This window comes from Papio anubis, chromosome 10 (assembly GCF_008728515.1).
Source record: "Papio anubis isolate 15944 chromosome 10, Panubis1.0, whole genome shotgun sequence".
NCBI lineage: Eukaryota > Metazoa > Chordata > Mammalia > Primates > Cercopithecidae > Papio > Papio anubis.
The window spans coordinates 85,060,098-85,079,523 of NC_044985.1; the positions used below are offsets into that span (position 1 = coordinate 85,060,098).

Here is a 19,426-nt window from a genome sequence, read left to right on the forward strand (position 1 = left end):
CATTGTGTTTGAGGACCCAAAGGAACACCAATATGGGTGGAATAGAGACAGTAAGGATAGAGGGCCATGGTGAGGAAATACAGGGGAGCCTGGTGGCACCTGAGAGGACAAGGTAACCTAAGAACAATGGGGACCCATTGAAGGGTGTTAAGCAGAGAAGTGAATGCACGTATCTCACTTGCTTATATTATGCTCCAGGGGATGGACTGGAGGGGCAAGAGGGAAAGCAACAGAACTAAGGAGGAGAATACTACAGTCATGTAGCTGAGAAATAACGGACTAGGGTAAGGTGACAACAGAGTTGGAGGGACGTGGATGAATGTGGAATATGTTATAGAGGATTGGCTGAGGCTGCTGGGTTGAATTTGGGAGAGTGAAAGGAAAGAAGAAATCAAGGATGACTTCAGGTCTAGGCTTAGAACAGCTGAGGGAGTTGACAATTTGGGGGCTAAATCTCTGGTGGATAATTGAGTGTGGAGCTGGGCATGTTAATTTTGAGGTGCCTGTATGTCACCTATGCTGAAATGTCAAATGGGCAGTTGGATGTACAAGCCTGGAGCTCAGGAGAGAGGCAAAGCTGGAGGTATCAACCCAAGTTATCAGCACAGAGATGGCTTTTACATCTGTGTGAACAGATGAGCTCTCCAAAGGAAAAACGGGAGATAAAGAAGAGAAGGGGGCCTGGGAACCAGCCTCAAAATACTCCAGGACTTAGAAATTAGGTGGGAGAACAATGGGGTGCCATTGAAGGGTTTTAAGCAGAGTTCTAGTTCTAGTAAAGAAGATTGAGAAGGTGTGACCAATGAGGTGAAGGAAACGCCAGAAGCCCATGAAAGTTAAGAGAGGTGAATGTTGCAAGGAGAGAGTGATCAATTGAACCTGATACTGCTCATGTCAAGTGAGGTGAAGCATTCTTTGGATTTGGAAACTCAGAAGTTACTTGTGATTTTAACAAGAGCAGTTTCCATGGCTGGGATGGCAGCAGAAGTCAGGTTGAGGTGTAAATGGGAGATGACCCTTCTAACAGGTTCTGCCTCCTGTCATTTTGATTCTTCAGATTCTCCTTCACATTGCTGCCACAGTTGTTTCCCCAAATAATACTCTCCTACTCAAAAATCTCCAGTGGCATCCCATTTAGAGAAAAGCAAGTGTTGGGGCAGGGAGCGGAGCCCTTAAATAGGGTGGCATCTGAGATGGTGGCATTTGAATAAAGACCAGGAGGAGGAAAGGAAGAAAGTCATGTGGATATCTGGGAAAGAACTTTTCAGGAAGAGAGAATATCAAAGCCCCCAAGGTAGGAGCATCCTGGCCTGTTAAGGAAACAGCAAGGAGGCAAGTGCCTCTGGGGTGGAGTGATGGAGGGAAGAAATAGAAAGAGATGTGGTTAGAGGAAGGAACCACAAGCAAGGAGCAGGTAGAACAATCCCCAGAGCCAACACCGGGCTGGGAATAGTTCATGGTCCCACCAGGCAGAGTAGAAAATCCTTCTCATACAGAGGGTGTGGTGTCGAGTACTCAGAGGGTATTACCTCAACAGTGGGGGAAAATTAGTTCCACACTAAACACTGCTTTAGTTCTGCCCAACAAAGCTTAAAAAGCAAGGCTCAAAAGGATCAAACTGTTTCCAAGCAACTTAACTACATCCCAGGGCAAAGCTCAAGATTATCTAAAGGAATATAAAAATATTCAGCACCCAACAAGGTAAACACCACAATGGCTGACATCCAAGCCAAACTTAACCAGGCATGCAAACAAGGAAGTATGACCATAAATGAGGAGAAAAATCAATGAAGAGAAACAGACTCAGACATGATATAAATGACAGAATTAGTAGACAAGCTCATTAAAATAGTTATTATAATACACTGGGTATATCTTCCTCCAAAACCCATTTCTTGAACTTGTAGGACAGCATAGTCTGTTTACCTTTCAATGATGCTGAAGCCCTGCCTGGGCTCTAAGATAGAATTCATTTATAATGCCTTTATAATGACTAATAAATTTTCTCAAACATGTCCATTCTGGATCCAAGTCAAATTCTCAGTGATGGAAGAATCACACATCACCTTGTGGATTTGAACAGCTCCTCTTCAGTTGTCTCCCACAGACTGCCATAAATTTGTCCCAGAATAGAGTCTCTGAGGAAGTCATCGTGTGTGAGGTACACTCAGAGTTTAAGGAGGGGCTTGGTGACAGAATTCCAAAGGAGACAGTTTTATACTTTTCAGAGCTCAAAGGGAAGAACTTGGTGTTTTATAACTGAAAGATCATTTGTGGTTTGAACCTTGCTAGAAATGAAAGTCATTCAACATTGAAGATCACATAGTATATTGCTGATCTATTTGTTCAAATCAGACTTTAAAAAGGCGCACTGGCTTTATTTTACAGATAATTTCAAAAATTCTTTTTAACTTACTGAATCCAGTAAACTCAGCTTTAGGTCTTCCATTTCTTATTGGTTTTGGAGAAATTACCATCGATTCCATTATACTGACAGCCTGTTATTTTACTGGTGTATTTGTAACATACCAAGTCCACAGGAAAGGAAGAAAAAGCTTACCTCTTTGGTTTTTCTCAGCTCTTCTAATTGCAAGGTATCACTTTGATGTTGTTTCAAGAGCTCCTAAAAGCAATTTTATTAGGAAAAGGTTAGCACTGTGGTTCTGGTACATCTTCTAGGGAGTTAAGAAAGTCAGGCTAGGATTCAGGAATATAATATTCACCAAAGCTTAGACACTACTATAATGAAGAACACATTATAAACTAATGACATGATATGTTGAAGTTAATGAAAATCTTACTTAAGTTAAACCTCATCACACTGACAAATACTAAAAGAAATTATATTTTCATCAAAAGCTTTTGTTAAGTCAGTGTATAGATTTGATACTCTTAAGAATTCATCTCTCCACAGATTGATCTTTATATTCAATGAAATCCCAGTCAAAATATCAGCAAGTTTCCTTGATAAGCTAATTCTAAATTGACAAGCTAGTTCTAACATTTATGTAAAAATACAAAGAATGCAGAAAGGCAAAATAATCTTGAAAAACAATAGCAAAACTAGATAACCTTTGCTACCCGATTTCAAACTTCAGTAGTCAAGACAATGTGTTGTTAACCTAAGTACAGAAAAATACTCTAACAGAATGGAGAGTCCTATACCCCCAAATACAACAAAGACACTATTAGTCTGATCTCATATTTCTATGAAGAACTACCTGAGAGACTGGGTAATTTTAAAAGAAAAGAGGTTTAGGGTAGAGGTTCCAAGATGGCCAAACAGGAACAGCTCCAGTCTACAGCTCCCAGCGTGAGTGACACAGAAGACGGGGGATTTCTGCATTTCCAACTGAGGTACCGGGTTCATCTCACTGGGGCTTGTTGGACAGTGGGTGCAGGACAGTGGGTGCAGCCCACGGACTGGGAGCCAAAGCAGCGCCAGGCATCACCTCACCTGGGAAGCGCAAGGGGTCAGGGAATTCCCTTTCCTAGCCAAGGGAAGCTGTGACAGACAGCACCTGGAAAATAGGGTCACTCCTACCCTAATACTGCACTTTTCCAATGGTCTTAGCAACAGCACACCAGGAGATTATATCCCGCACCTGGCTGGGAGGGTCCCATGCCCACGGAGCCTTGCTCACTGCTAGCATAGCGGTCTGAGATCGAGCTGCAAGGCGGCAGCGAGACTGGGGGAGGGGTGCCCACCATTGCTGAGGCTTGTGTAGGTAAACAAAGCAGTTGGTAAGCTTGAACTAGGTGGAGCCCACCAGAGCTCAAGGAGGCCTGCCTGCCTCTGTAGACTCTACCTCTGGGGGCAGGGCATAGCTGAACAAAAGGCAGTAGAAACTTCTGCACACTTAAATGTCCCTGTCTGACAGCTTTGAAGAGAGTAGTGGTTCTCTCAGCATGAAATTTTGAGATCTGAGAACGGACAGACTGCCTCCTCAAGTGGGTCCCTGACCCCCGGGTAGCCTAACTGGGAGGCACCTCCCAGTAGGGGCTGACTGAGACCTCATACAGCCGGCTGCCCCTCTGAGATGAAGCTTCTAGAGGAACCGTCAGGCAGCAACATTTGCCATTCTGCAATATCTGTAGTTCTACAGCCTCTGCTGGTGATACCCAGGCAAACAGGGTCTGGAGTGGACCTCCAGCAAACTCCAACAGACCTTCAGCAGAGGGTCCTGACTGTTAGAAGGAAAACTAACAAACAGAAAGGACATCCACACCAAAACCTTATCTGTACATCACCATCATCAAAGACCAAAGGTAGATAAAACCACAAAGACGGGGAGAAACCAGAGAAGAAAAGCTAAAAATTCTAAAAATCAGAGCACCTCTTCTCCTCCAAAGGAATGCAGCTCCTTGCCAGCAACAGAACAAAGCTGGAAGAAGAATGACTTTGACGAGTTGAGAGAAGAAGGCTTCAGATGATCAGTAATAACAAACTTCTATGAGCTAAAGGAGGATGTTCAAACCCATCACAAACAAGCTAAAAACCTTGAAAAAAGATGGAAAGAATAGCTAACTAGTATAAACAGTGGAGAGAAGACCTTAAATGACCTGATGGAGATGAAAACCATGGCATGAGAACTACATGATGCATGCACAAGCTTCAGTAGCTGATTTGATCAACTGGAAGAAAGGGTATCAGTGATTGAAGATCAAATGAATGAAAGGAAGTGAGAAGAGAAGTTTAGAGAGAAAAGAGTAAAAAGAAATGAACAAAGCCTCCAAGAAATATGGGACCAGGTGAAAAGACTAAATCTGCGTCTGATTGGTGTATCTGAAAGTGATGGGGAGAATGGAACCAAGATGGAAAACACTCTTCAGGATATTATCCAGGAGAACTTTCCCAACCTAGCAAGGCAGGCCAATATTCAAATTCAGGAAATACAGAGTACACCACAAAGATACTCCTCGAGAAGAGCAGCTCTAAGACACAAAATTGTCAGATTCACCAAAGTTGAAATGAGGGAAAAAATGTTAAGGGCAGCCAGAGAGAAAGGTCGAGTTACCCACAAAGGGAAGCCCATCAGACTAATGGCGGATCTCTCAGCAGAAACCCTGCAAGCCAGAAGAGAGTGGGTGCCAATATTCAACATTCTTAAAGAAAAGAATTTTCAACCCAGAATTTCATATCCAGCCAAACTAAGCTTTATAAGTAAAGGAGAAATAAAATTGTTTATAGACAAGCAAATGCTGAGAGATTTTGTCACCACCAAGCCTGCCTTATAAGAGCTCCTGAAGGAACCACTAAACATGGAAAGGAACAACTGGTACCAGCCACTGCAAAAACATGCCAAATTGTAAAGACCATTGATGCTAGGAAGAAACTGCATCAACTAACGAGCAAAATAAGCAGCTAACATCATAACGACAGGATCAAATTCATACATAACAATATTAACCTTAAATGTAAATGGGCTAAATGCTCCAATTAAAAGACACAGACTGGCAAATTGGATAGAGTCAAGACCCCTCAGTGTGCTGCTTTCAAGAGACCCATCTCACGTGCAGAGACACACATAGACTCAAAATAAAGGGATGGAGGAAGATCTACCAAGCAAATGGAAAACAAAAAAAGGCAGGGGTTGCAATCCTAGTCTCTGATAAAACAGACTTTAAACCAACAAAGATCAAAAGAGACAAAGAAGGCCATTACTTAATGGTAAAGGGATCAATTCAACAAGAAGAGCTAACTATCCTAAATATATATACACCCAATACAGGAGCACCCAGATTCATAAAGCAAGTCCTTAGAGACCTACAAAGAGACTTAGACTCCCACACAATAATAATGGGAGACTTTAACACCCCACTGTCAACATTAGACAGATCAATGAGACAGAAAGTTAACAGGATATCCAGGAATTGAACTCAGCTCTGCACCAAGCACACCTAATAGACATCTACAGAACTCTCCACCCCAAATCAACAGAATATTTATTCTTCTCAGAACCACATTGCACTTATTCCAAAATTGACCACATAGTTGGAAGTAAAGCAGTCCTCAGCAAATGTAAAAGAACACAACTTATAACAAACTGTCTCTCAGACCACAGTGCAATCAAATTAGAACTCAGGATTAAGAAACTCACTCAAAACCGCTCAACTACATGGAAACTGAACAACCTGCTCCTGAGTGACTACTGGGTACATAACAAAATGAAGGCAGAAATAAAGATGTTCTTTGAAACCAATGAGAACAAAGACACAACATACCAGAATCTCTGGGACACATTTAAAGCAGTGTGTAGAGGGAAATTTACAGCACTAAATGCCCACAAGAGAAAGCAGGAAAGGTCTAAAATTGACACCCTAACATCACAATGAAAAGATCTAGAGAAGCAAGAGCAAACACATTCAAAAGCTAGCAGAAGGCAAGAAATAACTAAGATCAGAGCAGAATGGAAGGAGAGAGAGAGACACACACACAAAAAAATTCAAAAAATCAATGAATCCAGGAGCTGGTTTTTTGAAAAGATCAACAAAATTGATAGACTACTAGCAAGACTACTAGCAAGAGAAGAGAGAAGAATCAAATAGAGGCAATTAAAAATGATAAAGGGGATATCATCACCGATCCAACAGAGATACAAACTACCATCAGAGAATACTATAAACACCTCTACGCAAATAAACTAGAAAATCTAGAAGAAATGGATAAATTCCTGGACACATACACCCTTCCAAGACTAAACAAGGAAGAAGTTGAATCCCTGAATAGACCAACAACAGGCCCTGAAATTAAGGAAATAATTAAGAGCCTGCCACCCAAAAAAAGTCCAGGACCAGACAGATTCACAGCCGAATTCTACCAGAGGTACAAAGAGGAACTGGTACCATTCCTTCTAAAACTATTCCAATCAATAGAAAAAGAGGGAATCCTCCCTAACTCATTTTATGGGGCCAATACATTCCTGATACCAAACCCTGGCAGAGACACAAGAAAAAAAGAGGATTTTAGACCAATATCCCTGATTAACATCGATGCAAAAATCCTCAACAAAATACTGGCAAACTGAATCCAGCAGCACTTCAAAAAGCTTATCTACCATGATCAAGTGGGCTTCATCCCTGGGATGCAAGGCTGGTTCAACATACACAAATCAATAAATGTAATCCATCATATAAACAGAATCAAAGACAAAAACCACATGATTATCTCAATAGATGCAGAAAAGGTCTTTGACAAAATTCAACAGCACTTCATGCTAAAAACTCTCAATAAATTAGGTATTGATGGGATGTATCTCAAAATAATGGGGGCTATTTATGACAAACCCACAGCCAATATCATACTGAATGGGCAAAAACTGGAAACATTCCCTTTGAAAACTGGCACAAGACAGGGATGCCCTCTCTCACCACTCCTAGTCAACACAGTGTTGGAAGTTCTGGCCAGGGCAATCAGGCAGGAGAAAGAAATAAAGGGTATTCAATTAGGAGAAGATGAAGTCAAACTGTCCCTGTTTGCAGATGACATGATTGTATATTTAGACAACTCCATCGTCTCAGCCCCAAATCTCCTTAAGCTGATAAGCAACTTCAGCAAAGTCTCAGCATACAAAATCAATGTGCAAAAATCATAAGCATTCCTATACAACAATAACAGACAAACAGAGAGCCAAATCATGAGTGAATTCCCATTCACAACTGCTTCAAAGAAAGTAAAATACCTAGGAATCCAACTTACAAGGGATGTGAAGGACCTCTTCAAGGAGAACTACAAACCACTGCTCAACGAAATAAAAAAGGGCACAAGCAAATGGAAGAATATTCCATGCTCATGGATAAGAAGAATCAATACTGTGAAAATGGCCATACTGCCCAAGGTAATTTATGGATTCAATGTCATCCCCATCAAGCTACCAATGACTTTCTTCACAGAATGGCAAAAAACTACTGTAAGTTCATATGGAATCAAAAAAGAGCCCACATTGCCAAGACAATCTTAAGCCAAAAGAACAAAGCTGGAGGCATCACGCTACCTGACATCAAACTATACTACAAGGCTACAGTAACCAAAACAGCATGGTACTGATAACAAAACAGAGATATAGACCAATGGAACAGAATAGAGCCCTCAGAAATAATACCACACATCTACAACCATCTGATCTTTGACAAACCTGACAAGAACAAGAAATGGGGAAAGGATTTCCTATTTAATAAATGGTGCTGGGAAAAGTGGCTAGTCATATGTAGAAAACTGAAACTGGATCCCTTCTTCACACCTTATACAAAAATTAATTCAAGATGGATTAAAGACTTAAATGTCAGACCTAAAACCATAAAAACCCTAGAAGAAAACCTAGGCAATACCGTTCAGGCCACAGGCATGGGCAAGGACTTCATGTCTAAAACACCAAAAGCAATGGCAACAAAAGCCAAAATTGAAAAATGGGATCTAATTAAACTAAAGACCTTCTGCAAAGCACAAGAAACTACCATCAGAGTGAACAGGCAACCTACAGAATGGGAGAAAATTTTTGCAATCTACTCATCTGACAAAGGGCTAATATCCAGAATCTATAAAGAACTTAAACAAATTTACAAGAAAAAAATCAAACAATCTCATCAAAAAGTGGGCAAAGGATATGAACAGACACTTCTCAAAAGAAGACATTTATGCAGCCAACAGGCACATGGCACATGAAAAAATGCTCATCAACACTGGCCATGAGAGAAATGCAAACCAAAACCACAATGAGAGACTATCTCATACTAGTTAGAATGGTGATCATTAAAAAGTCAGGAAACAACAGGTGCTGGAGAGGATGTGGAGAAATATGAACACTTTTATACTGTTGGTGGGACTGTAAACTAGTTCAACCATTGTGGAAGACAGTGTGGCCATTCCTCAAGAATCTAGAACTAGAAATACCATTTGACTCAGCCATCCCATTACTGGGTATATACCCAAAGGATTATAAATCATGCTGCTATAAAGACACATGCACAGGTATGTTTATTGTGGCACTATTCACAATAGCAAAACTTGGAACCAACCCAAATGTCCATCAATGATAGACTGGATTAAGAAAATGTGGCACATATACACCATGGAATACTATGCAGCCATAAGAAAGGATGAGTTTATGTCCTTTGTAGACACATGGATGAAGCTGGAAACCATCACTCTGAGCAAACTATCGTAAGGACAGAAAACCAAACACCACATGTTCTCACTCATAGGTGGGAACTGAACAATGAGAACACTTGGATACAGGGTGGGGAACACCACACACCAGGGCCAGTCGTGCGGTGGGGGTAGGGGGAAGGATAGCATTAGGAGATATACCTAATGTAAATGAGGAGTTAATGGGTGCAGCACACCAACATGGCAGATGTATACATATGTAACAAACCTGCACATTGTGCACATGTACCCTAGAACTTAAAGTATAATAAATAAAAAAAAATTAATAATAATAAAAAGAAGAAAGAAAAGAAGTTTAATTGGCTCACATTTCTGCAAGCATGGCTGGGGAGGCCTCAGGGATATTACAATCATGGCAGAAGGTAAAGAGGAAGGAGGCCTGTCTTGCATAGCTGGAGCAAAATAAAGAGAGAGAAGGGGGAGGTGCTACAATCTGATCTTTTGAGAACTCACTCACTATCATGAAAACAGAAAGGGGGAGAATCTGCCCCCATCATTCCATCACTTCCCACCAGGCCCCTTCTCCAACAATGGAGATTACAATTTGACACGAATTTGGGCAGGGACACAAATCCAAACTGTATCAGACACTAAGGCAACTCAATGGCGAAAGGAAAGTATTTTTAAAGAATGATGCCGGGTCAACTGAATATCCATAAGACAAAAATGACCCATGACTCTTACACTTCACTTCCTACACAAAAATTATTCAAAATGGATCATAGAATCATAAAAGCTAAAATTTTAAGGCTTCTAAAAAAATAGAATATCTTCATGACGTTGGAATAGGCAACGATTTTATAGACAGGACACAAAAATCTGTAACCATAAAAGTAAAAAAAAGATCATTGCCTTTCATCAAAATTTAAAGCTTCTCTATATCAAAATATATCATTAACAAAATGAAGAGGCAAACCATAGGCTGAGAGACAATATTTACAAAATGTATATCTGACAAAAAAAGTTGTATCCACAATATAAAAAGTACTCCTACATATCAAAAATAAAAATATAAGCACCTCCTACTTTTTCAAATGGGAAAAGACTTGAGCAGGCACTTTATGGAAGAAGATATTTGAATGGACCAATAAGCATATGAGAAAATGCCCAACATAGTCATCAGGGAAACGAAAACCATAATGAAGTACCACTTCATGCCCACTGGAATGGCCAAAATTAAAAGACTGGCAAAACTAATTGTTGTGAAGGATGTAGAGCAACTAGAATTCCAATTTATTTAAGATGCTAGAATAAAATGGTACAACTACTTTGGAAAATAGTTTTGGCAAGTTCCTATAAAGTTAAACCTGTACCTGTCCTAGAGCCCAGTAATAGCACTAGAGCTATAATAGCTACAGTGAAGAATGAAAAGGATATTCAGAGATGGAATTTTGGCAAAATAAGGATTTTCAGTTTCTGCATGTTTAGCATTCTGTTATTTCCAGTTAATTATAATTTTTGTTCTAAGAACCCTTTGATAAGACTGTCTAGCCTGTGGGAAGATTGTCTAGCTAAAGGACAGCAAGACTGTCAGTCTGTTTGCATACATTTCCAGAAAGCTGGGAGAGGAGGATTATGCCCAGAAAGACAAAAAGATCACCTAATTATGGAGGCACACCTGGGGATTTGGATGTATCACCTGGACTACACAGTCAGTCACCAAGGTGGTTTGGGCTGAGTTACCTCCTTCTCTTGAATGAAGTTCTCAAAGACAGTGCCGCAGGATTCATTTATTTTCTTCTCTTCTTCTCCTGACTCCAATTCGAATTTTTTGGTCATCTTTTTTTCTGTGGAAGTGACAGGAAAGCACATATATGTATAAAGATGGGAAAAGCAGGTACAATGAGAAACCCAGAATATCTACAGAGAAAAGCAATTCCAGACTCAAGGTCATTGCAGCCTGTTGTTCAGCCTCTAACACTCACCTGGAGGTGCTTGAGGGTGAGGTGAGCATGGTGGTTGTCCTCAATCACATTAGTCATATGGGATTTACCACCAACATCTCTGGTTCTTTTGTGTGTAGTTTATTTTGAATCTGTTGCTTTTTATTTTGTCCATTCCCTCTGCTGACATAACCACTATGCTATCATGGATATCCTTATCTTAAAGTAAAGCTCTTGGCTAACATTACTTTGCCAGCAATAAAATTCATCCTGTACTTAGTGCTGGGGTAGAGGTAGGCTTCAACTTAGTGTTCAGACACTAAGGCAACTCAATGGGGAAAGGAAAGTATTTTTAAAGAATGATGCCGGGACAACTGCAAGGAAACCTGCTAGTAGAGCCCCAGTATCAAACAGGAGGAAGGAGGGGCGAAGGGAAACAGATTTCTTCAGTGTTGCAATTCTGGGGAAGGACAGGGAGTGTCTGGTCTGACAGGGTAAGCCTCTGACTGAGCTGGATGGTGAGCAGCTAAATTCTGGTCTTCCAAAACTGGTGGTTACATCTTTACTTAGACTTTGGCAACATGGGAAGAGAGTCGTTATGAGTAGCTAGAATCTGGGATATGACTTGGGTTCTATTGCACTAAAATTCTAGGTAAAGCCCCAAACAGAAGCAGCTCCCCATCCCGTTCCCCAGCCTTACTCCAGGGTCTTCATATTACTTTCTGGCAGTCCAGAGTGCCTACCAGAATGTGAATTAATTTTCCCATGTAGTATCTGCATTTAAATGAGTAATTTGTTAAAATCAACTAAATCTGAAATGAATGTGGTTGGCGTGGAATGCAGAATAGGTCTGTAGAGGTCCCACTCCTACCTCGACTAGTCTTCTAGGCCTGGAGTAGTCTCCACAAATTCTCTTCTTTTTTCCTTTTATGAACAAGTTCAATGGAGATCGGGGGTACACCTATAGAGTACTTTGTATGATGCAAGCTCTGTGTTGTTGGAAATATTAAAAATATTTACCAAGTGTGAATTCCTTCTGGAAGATGTGGGAATATAGAAGCTCTTAGTATAATGGATTGTGTTGTTCCTATCTGCCCCCCACCCACATGCGAGTGAACATTTCACATTCTAATTAAAGAACTCTTGGAACTTTGAGTTCATCTGTTTCTAGATAATAAGTCTGCACTCCCTACAGGGATTCTAGCATTTGTTCCAGCCATCATGGGCAAACTTGGACCTAATGAGTTTCAGAAGGTATAGGCTTAGACTCTCTTAGATCAGATGCCTGAACTTCAAAAAAGACCCTACCCTTGTTGTCATTTTGCTTTCATGAAAACTCTGGGCACCTTCCATTCAGGTATCTAGCATGTGGCCCATCATCCTTGGTAAGCCCAAGGCCACCTTCCTCAAGTCAAGACCAGACTTCATGGCAGTTTTTTAATACATTTGTCATTAAAAAAAAAAAAAAAAAAAAGCTAGAGTTTCTGTACTCACTTTGCTGTAGCAGGATATTTTCTCGCTCCAACTTCTCATCCTTCTTCCATTTTGCCTTCTGTTTTGACCACTTCTCTTCCATTTCATCATAAATACTGTCCTGGGGAGGTACAAAGGCATCATGAAGAAAAGAGTCCTAAAATGAAGGTATAAATAAAAGGCATTCAAATAGGAAAAGAAGAAGTCAAATTTTTTTTCTGTTCACTGATAATATAATTCCATACCTAGAAAACTCCAAAGAATCTGTCAAAATGCTCCTGGAACTGAAAACAAGTTCAGTAAAGTTTCAGGATACAAAATCAATGAACAAAAAATCAATAGCATTTCTATACACCAATAATGTCCAAGCTGAGAGTCAAATCAAGAATGTAATCCCATTCAAAATAGACACAAAAAGAATAAAATACCTAAAAATACAGCTAACCAAGGAGGTAAAAGGAGAACTACAAAATGCTGCTGAAAGAAATCAGAGACAACACAAACAAATGGAAAAACATTCCATGCTGACTTTAGGAAACAATGGATGCACTTATAGAAATTCAAAATGCTCTGGAAAATCTCAGCAATAGAATTGAACAAGCAGAAAAAAGAAATTCAGAGCCTGAAGACAAGGTTTTTGAATTAACCCCATCCAACAAAGGCAAAGAAAAAACAATACTAAAATATGAACAAAGCCTCCAAGAAGTCTGGGATTATGTTAAATGAGCAAACCTAAAAATAATTGGTGTTCCTGAGGAAGAAGAGAAATCTAAAAGTTTGGAAACATATTTGGGCAATAATTGAGGGAAACTACCCCACCCTTGTTAGAGACCTAGATATCCAAATACAAGAAGCTCAAAGAACACCTGGGAAATTCATCACAAAAAGATCATAGCCTAGGCGCATTGTCATCAGATTATCTAAAGTTAAGACGAAGGAAAGAATCTTAAGAGCTGGGAGGCAAAAGCACCAGGTAACCTGTAAAGGAAAACCTATCAGACTAACAGCAGATTTCTCAGCAGAAACCTTATAAGCAAGAAAGGATTGGGGCCCTATCTTCAATCTCCTTAAACAAAACAATTACCAGCCAAGAATTTTGTATCCAGCAAAACTAAGCTTCATAAATGAAGGAAAGATACAGTCTTTTTCAGACAAGCAAATGCTAAAAGAATTTGCCACTACCAAAGCAACACTACAAAAGCTGCTAAAAGGAGCTCCAAATCTTGAAACAAATCCTGGAAACACACCAAAACAGAACCTCTTTAAAGCATAAATCTCACAGGACCTATAATATAAAAACAAACAAACAAACAAAAAACACCAAAAAAAAAAAAAAAACCACAAAAACAAAATTAAAAAAACCATACACACAGAAAACCAAGGTATACAGGCAACAAATATTACAATGAATGGAATGGTACCTCACGTCTCAATACTAACATTGAATATAAATGGCCTAAATGCTCTACTTCAAAGCTACAGAACTGCTGAATGGGTAAGAATTCACCAATCAACTATCTGCTGCCTTCAGGAGACTCACCTAGCACATAAGAACTCACATAAACTTAAGGTAAAGGGGTGGAAAAAGACATTCCACGCAAATGGACACCAAAAGTGAGCAGGAGTAGCTATTCTTATGTCAGACAAAACAAACTTTAAAGCAACAGCAGTCAAAAAAGACAAAGAGGGACATTATATAACGGTAAAAGGCCTTGTCCAACAGGAAAATATCACAGTCCTAAATATATATGCACCTAACACTGGAGCTCCCAAATTTATAAAACAATTACTCCTAGACCTAAAAAATGAGATAGACAGCAACACAATAATAGTGGGGGACTTCATTACTCCACTGACAGCACTAGACAGATCAACAAGACAAAGTTAACAAATAAACAATGGATTTAAAATATACCCTGGAACAAATGGACTTAAGAGATATTTATAGAACATTCTATCCAACAACCACAGAATATACATTCTATTCAACAGCACATGCAACTTTCTCCAAGATAGACCATATGATAGGCCACAAAACAACCCTCAATAAATTTAAAATTGAAATTATTTCAAGCACTCTCTCAGACCACAGTGGAATAAAACTGGCAATCAACTTCAAAAGGAATGTTCAAAACCATGCAAATACATGGAAATTAAGTAACTTGCTCCTGAATGAGTATTGGGTCAACAATGAAACCAATAAGGAAATTTAAAAAAATTCTTCAAACTGAAAGACAACAGTGACATAAAACCTATCAAAACCTCTGGGATACAGCAAAGGCAGTGCAAAGAGGAAAACTAATAGTCCTAAACACTTATATCAAAAAGTCTGAAAGAGCAAAAAGAGACAACCTAAAGTCACACCTCAAGGAACTAGAGAAGCAGGAACAAACCAAACACAAACCCAACAGAAGAAAGGAAATAACCAAGATCAGAGCAGAACTGAATGAAATCAAACAAACTAACAAACAAATAAAAAATACAAAAGATACATGAAACAAAAAGCTGGTTCTTTGAAAAGATAAATAAAATTGATAGATCATTAGCAAGATTAACCAAGAAGAGAAAAAAATCCACATAAGCTTAATTAGAAATGAAAAGGGAGATATTACAACTGACACCACAAAGTACAAGAGATCATTCAAGGATACTATGAACACCTTTATGCACATAAACTAGAAAACCTAGAGGAGATGGATAAATTCCTGGAAAGATACAACCCTCCTAGCTTAAATCAGGAAGAATTAGATACTCTGAACAGACCAATAACAAGCAGTGAGATTGGAATGATAATAAAAAAATTACCAACAAAAAAAAAGTACAGAACCAATAGATTCAAGCAGAATTCCACCAGACATTCAAAGAAGGATTGGTACTAATCCCATTGACACTATTCCACAAAACAGAGAAAGAGGAAATCTTCCCTAAATCATTCTATGAAGCCAGTATCATACTAAAACCAGGAAAAGACATAACCAAAAAAGAAAACTACAGACCAATATCCTTGATGAACATAGATGCAAAAATCCTTAACAAAATACTGGCTAACTGAATCCAACAACCTATCAAAAAGACAATCCACCACAATCAAGTGGGTTTCATACCAGGGATTTAAGCTTAATATACTCAAGTCAATAAATGTGATACACAACATAAAAAGAATGAAAAATCACATGATCATTTCAATAGATGCAGAAAAAGCATTTGACAAAATTCAGCATTGCTTTATGATTAAAACTCTCAGCAAAATTGGCACATGAGGGCCATACCTTGTAATAAAAGCCATCTATGACAAACCCACAGCCAACACCATACTGAATGGGGAAAAGTTGGAAGCATTCCCACTGAGGACTGGAACAAGACAAGGATGCCCACTCTCACCGCTCCTCTTCAACATAGTACTGGAAGTCCTAGCCAGAGCAATCAGACAAGAGAAATAAAGGGCACCCAAATCAGTAAAGAGGAAGTCAAACTGTTGCTGTTTGCTGATGATATAATTGTATACCTACAAAACCCTAAAGGTTCCTCCAAAAAGCTCCTAGAACTGATAAAAGAATTCAGTAAAGTTTCCAGATACAAAATTAATATGCACAAATCAGTAGCTCTGCTATACACTGACAGTGACTAAGTTGAAAATCAAATCAAGAACTCAACCCCTTTTACAATAGCTGCAACAGAAAAATAAAATTTTTAGGAATATACCTAACCAAGGAGGTGCAAGACCTCTACAAGGAAAACTATAAAACATTGCTGAAAGAAATCATAGATGACACAAACAAATGGAAACACATCTCCTGCACACTGATGGGTAGAATCAATATTGTGAAAAAGATCATACTGCCAAAAGCAATCTACAAATTTAACGCAATGCCCATCAAAATACCACCATTGTTTTTCACAGAACTAGAAAAAAAAATCCTAAAATTCATATGGAACCAAAAAAAGAGCCCACATAGCCAAAGCAAGATGAAGCAAAGCAAAACAAAACAAACAAACAAAAAATCAAAAAACAAAAAACCCAGCAAATCTGGAGACATCACATTACCTGATTTCAAACTATATTATACGGCCATAGTCACCAAAACAGCATGGTACTACTATAAATAAAAGCACATAGACCAATGGAATAGAATAGTGAACTCAGAAATAAACCCAAATACTTACAGCCAACTGATCTTTGACTAAGCAAACAAAAATATAAAGTGGGGAAAGGACACCTTATTCAACAAATGGTGCTGGGATAATTGGCTAGCCACATGTAGAAGAATGAAACTGGATTCTCATCTCTCACCTTACACAAAAATCAATGCAAGATGGATCAAGGACTTAAATCTAAGACCTGAAAATATAAACATTCTAGAAGATAACATCAGAAAAACCCTTCTAGACATTGGCTTAGGCAAGGATTTTGTGACCAAGAACCCAAAAGCAAATGCAATAAAAGCAAAGATAAATGGCTGGGACTTAATTAAACTAAAGAGCTTTTGCATGGCAAAAGGAACAGTCAACAGGGCAAACAGACAACCCACAGAGTGGGAGAAAATCTTCACAATCTATACATCTGACAAAGGACTAACATCCAGAATCTACTAAAACAAATTAGCAAGAAAAAAACCAAATAACCCATCAAAAAGTGGGCTAAGGACATGAATAGACAATTCTGAAAAGAAGATATACAATTAGCCAACAAACATATGAAAAAGTGCTCAACATCACTAATGATCAGGGAAATACAAATCAAAACCACAATGACATACCACCTTACTCCTACAAGAATGGCCATAATAAAAAAAAAAAATAGATGTTGGCATGGATGTGTACATAGTAGTTGTACTATGGAAAGCAACATAGAGATTCCTTAAAGAACTAAAAGTAGAACTACCATTTGATCCAGCTATTCCACTACTGGGTATCTACCCAGAGGAAAAGAAGTCATTACATGAAAAAGATACTTACACACACATGTTTATAGCAGCATAATTCACAATAACAAAAATGTGGAACCAACCCAAATGTCCATCGATCAATGAGTGAATAAAAGAACTGTGGTGTGTGTGCATGTGTGTGTGTGTATATATATATATATATATATATATAAAAAATGGAATACTACTCAGCCATAAAAAAGGAATGAATTAATGCCATTCAACACAACTTGGATGAGATTGGAGACTTATTCTAAGTGAAGTAACTCAGGAATGGAAAACCAAACATCGTATGTTCTCACTCATAAGTGAGAACTAAGCTATGAGGATGCAAAGGCATAAGAATAACACAATGGATTTTGAGGACTCAGGGGAAAGAGTGGGAAGGGGGTGAGGGCTAAACGACTACAAATTGAGTGCAGTGTATACTGCTCGGGTGATGGGTGCACCAAAATCTCTCAAATCACCACTAAAGTACTTACTCATGTAACCAAACACCACCTGCTCCCCAATAACCTATGGAAATAAAAAAAAATTGAAAAAAAAAATAAGGCTACAGTAACCTTATTGGTACTGATACAAAGACAGATACATAGACCAATGGAATAGAATAGCAAACTCAGAAATAAAGCTGCACACCTACAACCATCTGATCTTCAACAAAGTAGACAAAAACAAGTGGTGGGGAAAGAGTTCCCTATTCATAAATCATGCTGGGATAGCTGACTAGCCATATGCAGAACAATAAAACTGGACCCCTACCTTTCACCATATACAAAAATCAACTCAAGATGGATTAAAGATTTAAACGTAAGACCTCAAACTCTAAGAATCCTAGAAGAAAACCTAGGAAACACCATTCTGGACATTGGCCTTGGGAAAGAATTTATGACTAAGTCCTCAAAGCAACTGCAACAAAAACAAAAATTGACAAGTGGGACCTAATTAAACTAAAGAGCTTCTGCACAGTAAAAAAAAAAAAACAAAAAAAAAACAAAAAAAAACAAACAAACCCAAAACTATCAACAAAGTAAACAGACAATCTACAAAGAAGGAGAAAATATTCACAAACTATGCATCTGACAAATGTCTAATATCCAGAATCTATAAGTAACTTAAACACTTGAACAAGCAAAAAACAACCCCATTAAAAAGTGGGCAAAAGACATGAACAGACACTTCTCAAAAGAAGACAGAAGTTTGTTTGTGTTTTTCCAAAATGGCAGATTAGAGGCATTGCTAGCATACTTCTCCCACTTGGAAAAACAAAATAGTTGTAGAGATTCACACTGAACTTTTTTCAAGAAGCAATGCAGAAACTGAATAGGAAAACCAAAGGAATCTACAGACCCTTTGAAGGAAGCAGAAGGCTGCAGGTTACACTGTGATTCAGGTGAAGGACTGTGAGTTCCCAGAGTGTGAAAGGGAAGACTCACTCTGCATTACTCCTGGAATACACACCCCCACTGGGGACCCTGAAAGTCCAGACCATGGGAGAAAGCCCTAACCCTACTCAGCACAGGAACTGACTTGGGGAGGGATGTGGAATATAAAAGTGGGAGCAGTGGCAGGAAGATTCTTGCATGCACTCCCAGATTCCAGCATGGACAGAGGTAAGCCATTTCTTACTGATCCTCACAGGGAACCCTGTGGAGGACAACTAAAAAGTTTGGGCAATGGTTGCAGGTTGAAAGAAGTCTCCAACTGGGGTTCATGATATAACCTTAGGTGGGGATGAACTCCCTTGGCCAGGGCCAGGGTGGAGGAGAGTGAAAAGTGGGCTGCAGCCATGAGTGCAAGAGCTGCCAGTGTAGAACAAGGTGCCTGGCTTTGCAGTGGACAGGGAGGGGCTTGGCCTGAAAGCTATGGTTGCTATCTCTGCAGGGAACGTATATGACTCGGGACAGTTGCAAGTTCTGAGTGCAGGCTAACTGGAACTTAGCTTGCTGCTGCCAGTGGAACACTGTGGGAGTGCATCT

At 39.2% G+C, this 19,426-nt stretch overlaps 1 protein-coding gene across 5 annotated transcripts in view; it reads right to left on the reverse strand.

Annotated features, from left to right (window-relative positions):
• FLACC1 (flagellum associated containing coiled-coil domains 1) overlaps window positions 1-19,426 on the reverse strand; it is a 59,319-nt gene that overhangs the window by 3,025 nt on the left and 36,868 nt on the right. For 3 of the 5 annotated variants that reach the window (XM_009182776.4, XM_017946780.3, XM_017946781.3), the window contains exons 10-12: window positions 12,544-12,679; window positions 10,850-10,953; window positions 2,561-2,623 (exon numbers count right to left, since the gene is read on the reverse strand). In XM_009182776.4, the coding sequence (XP_009181040.1) occupies window positions 2,561-2,623; window positions 10,850-10,953; window positions 12,544-12,679 (303 nt within the window). The remainder of the gene's footprint in view (window positions 1-2,560; window positions 2,624-10,849; window positions 10,954-12,543; window positions 12,680-19,426) is intronic. The other 2 variants (XM_003907803.5, XM_009182780.4) reach the window with 1 other exon arrangement.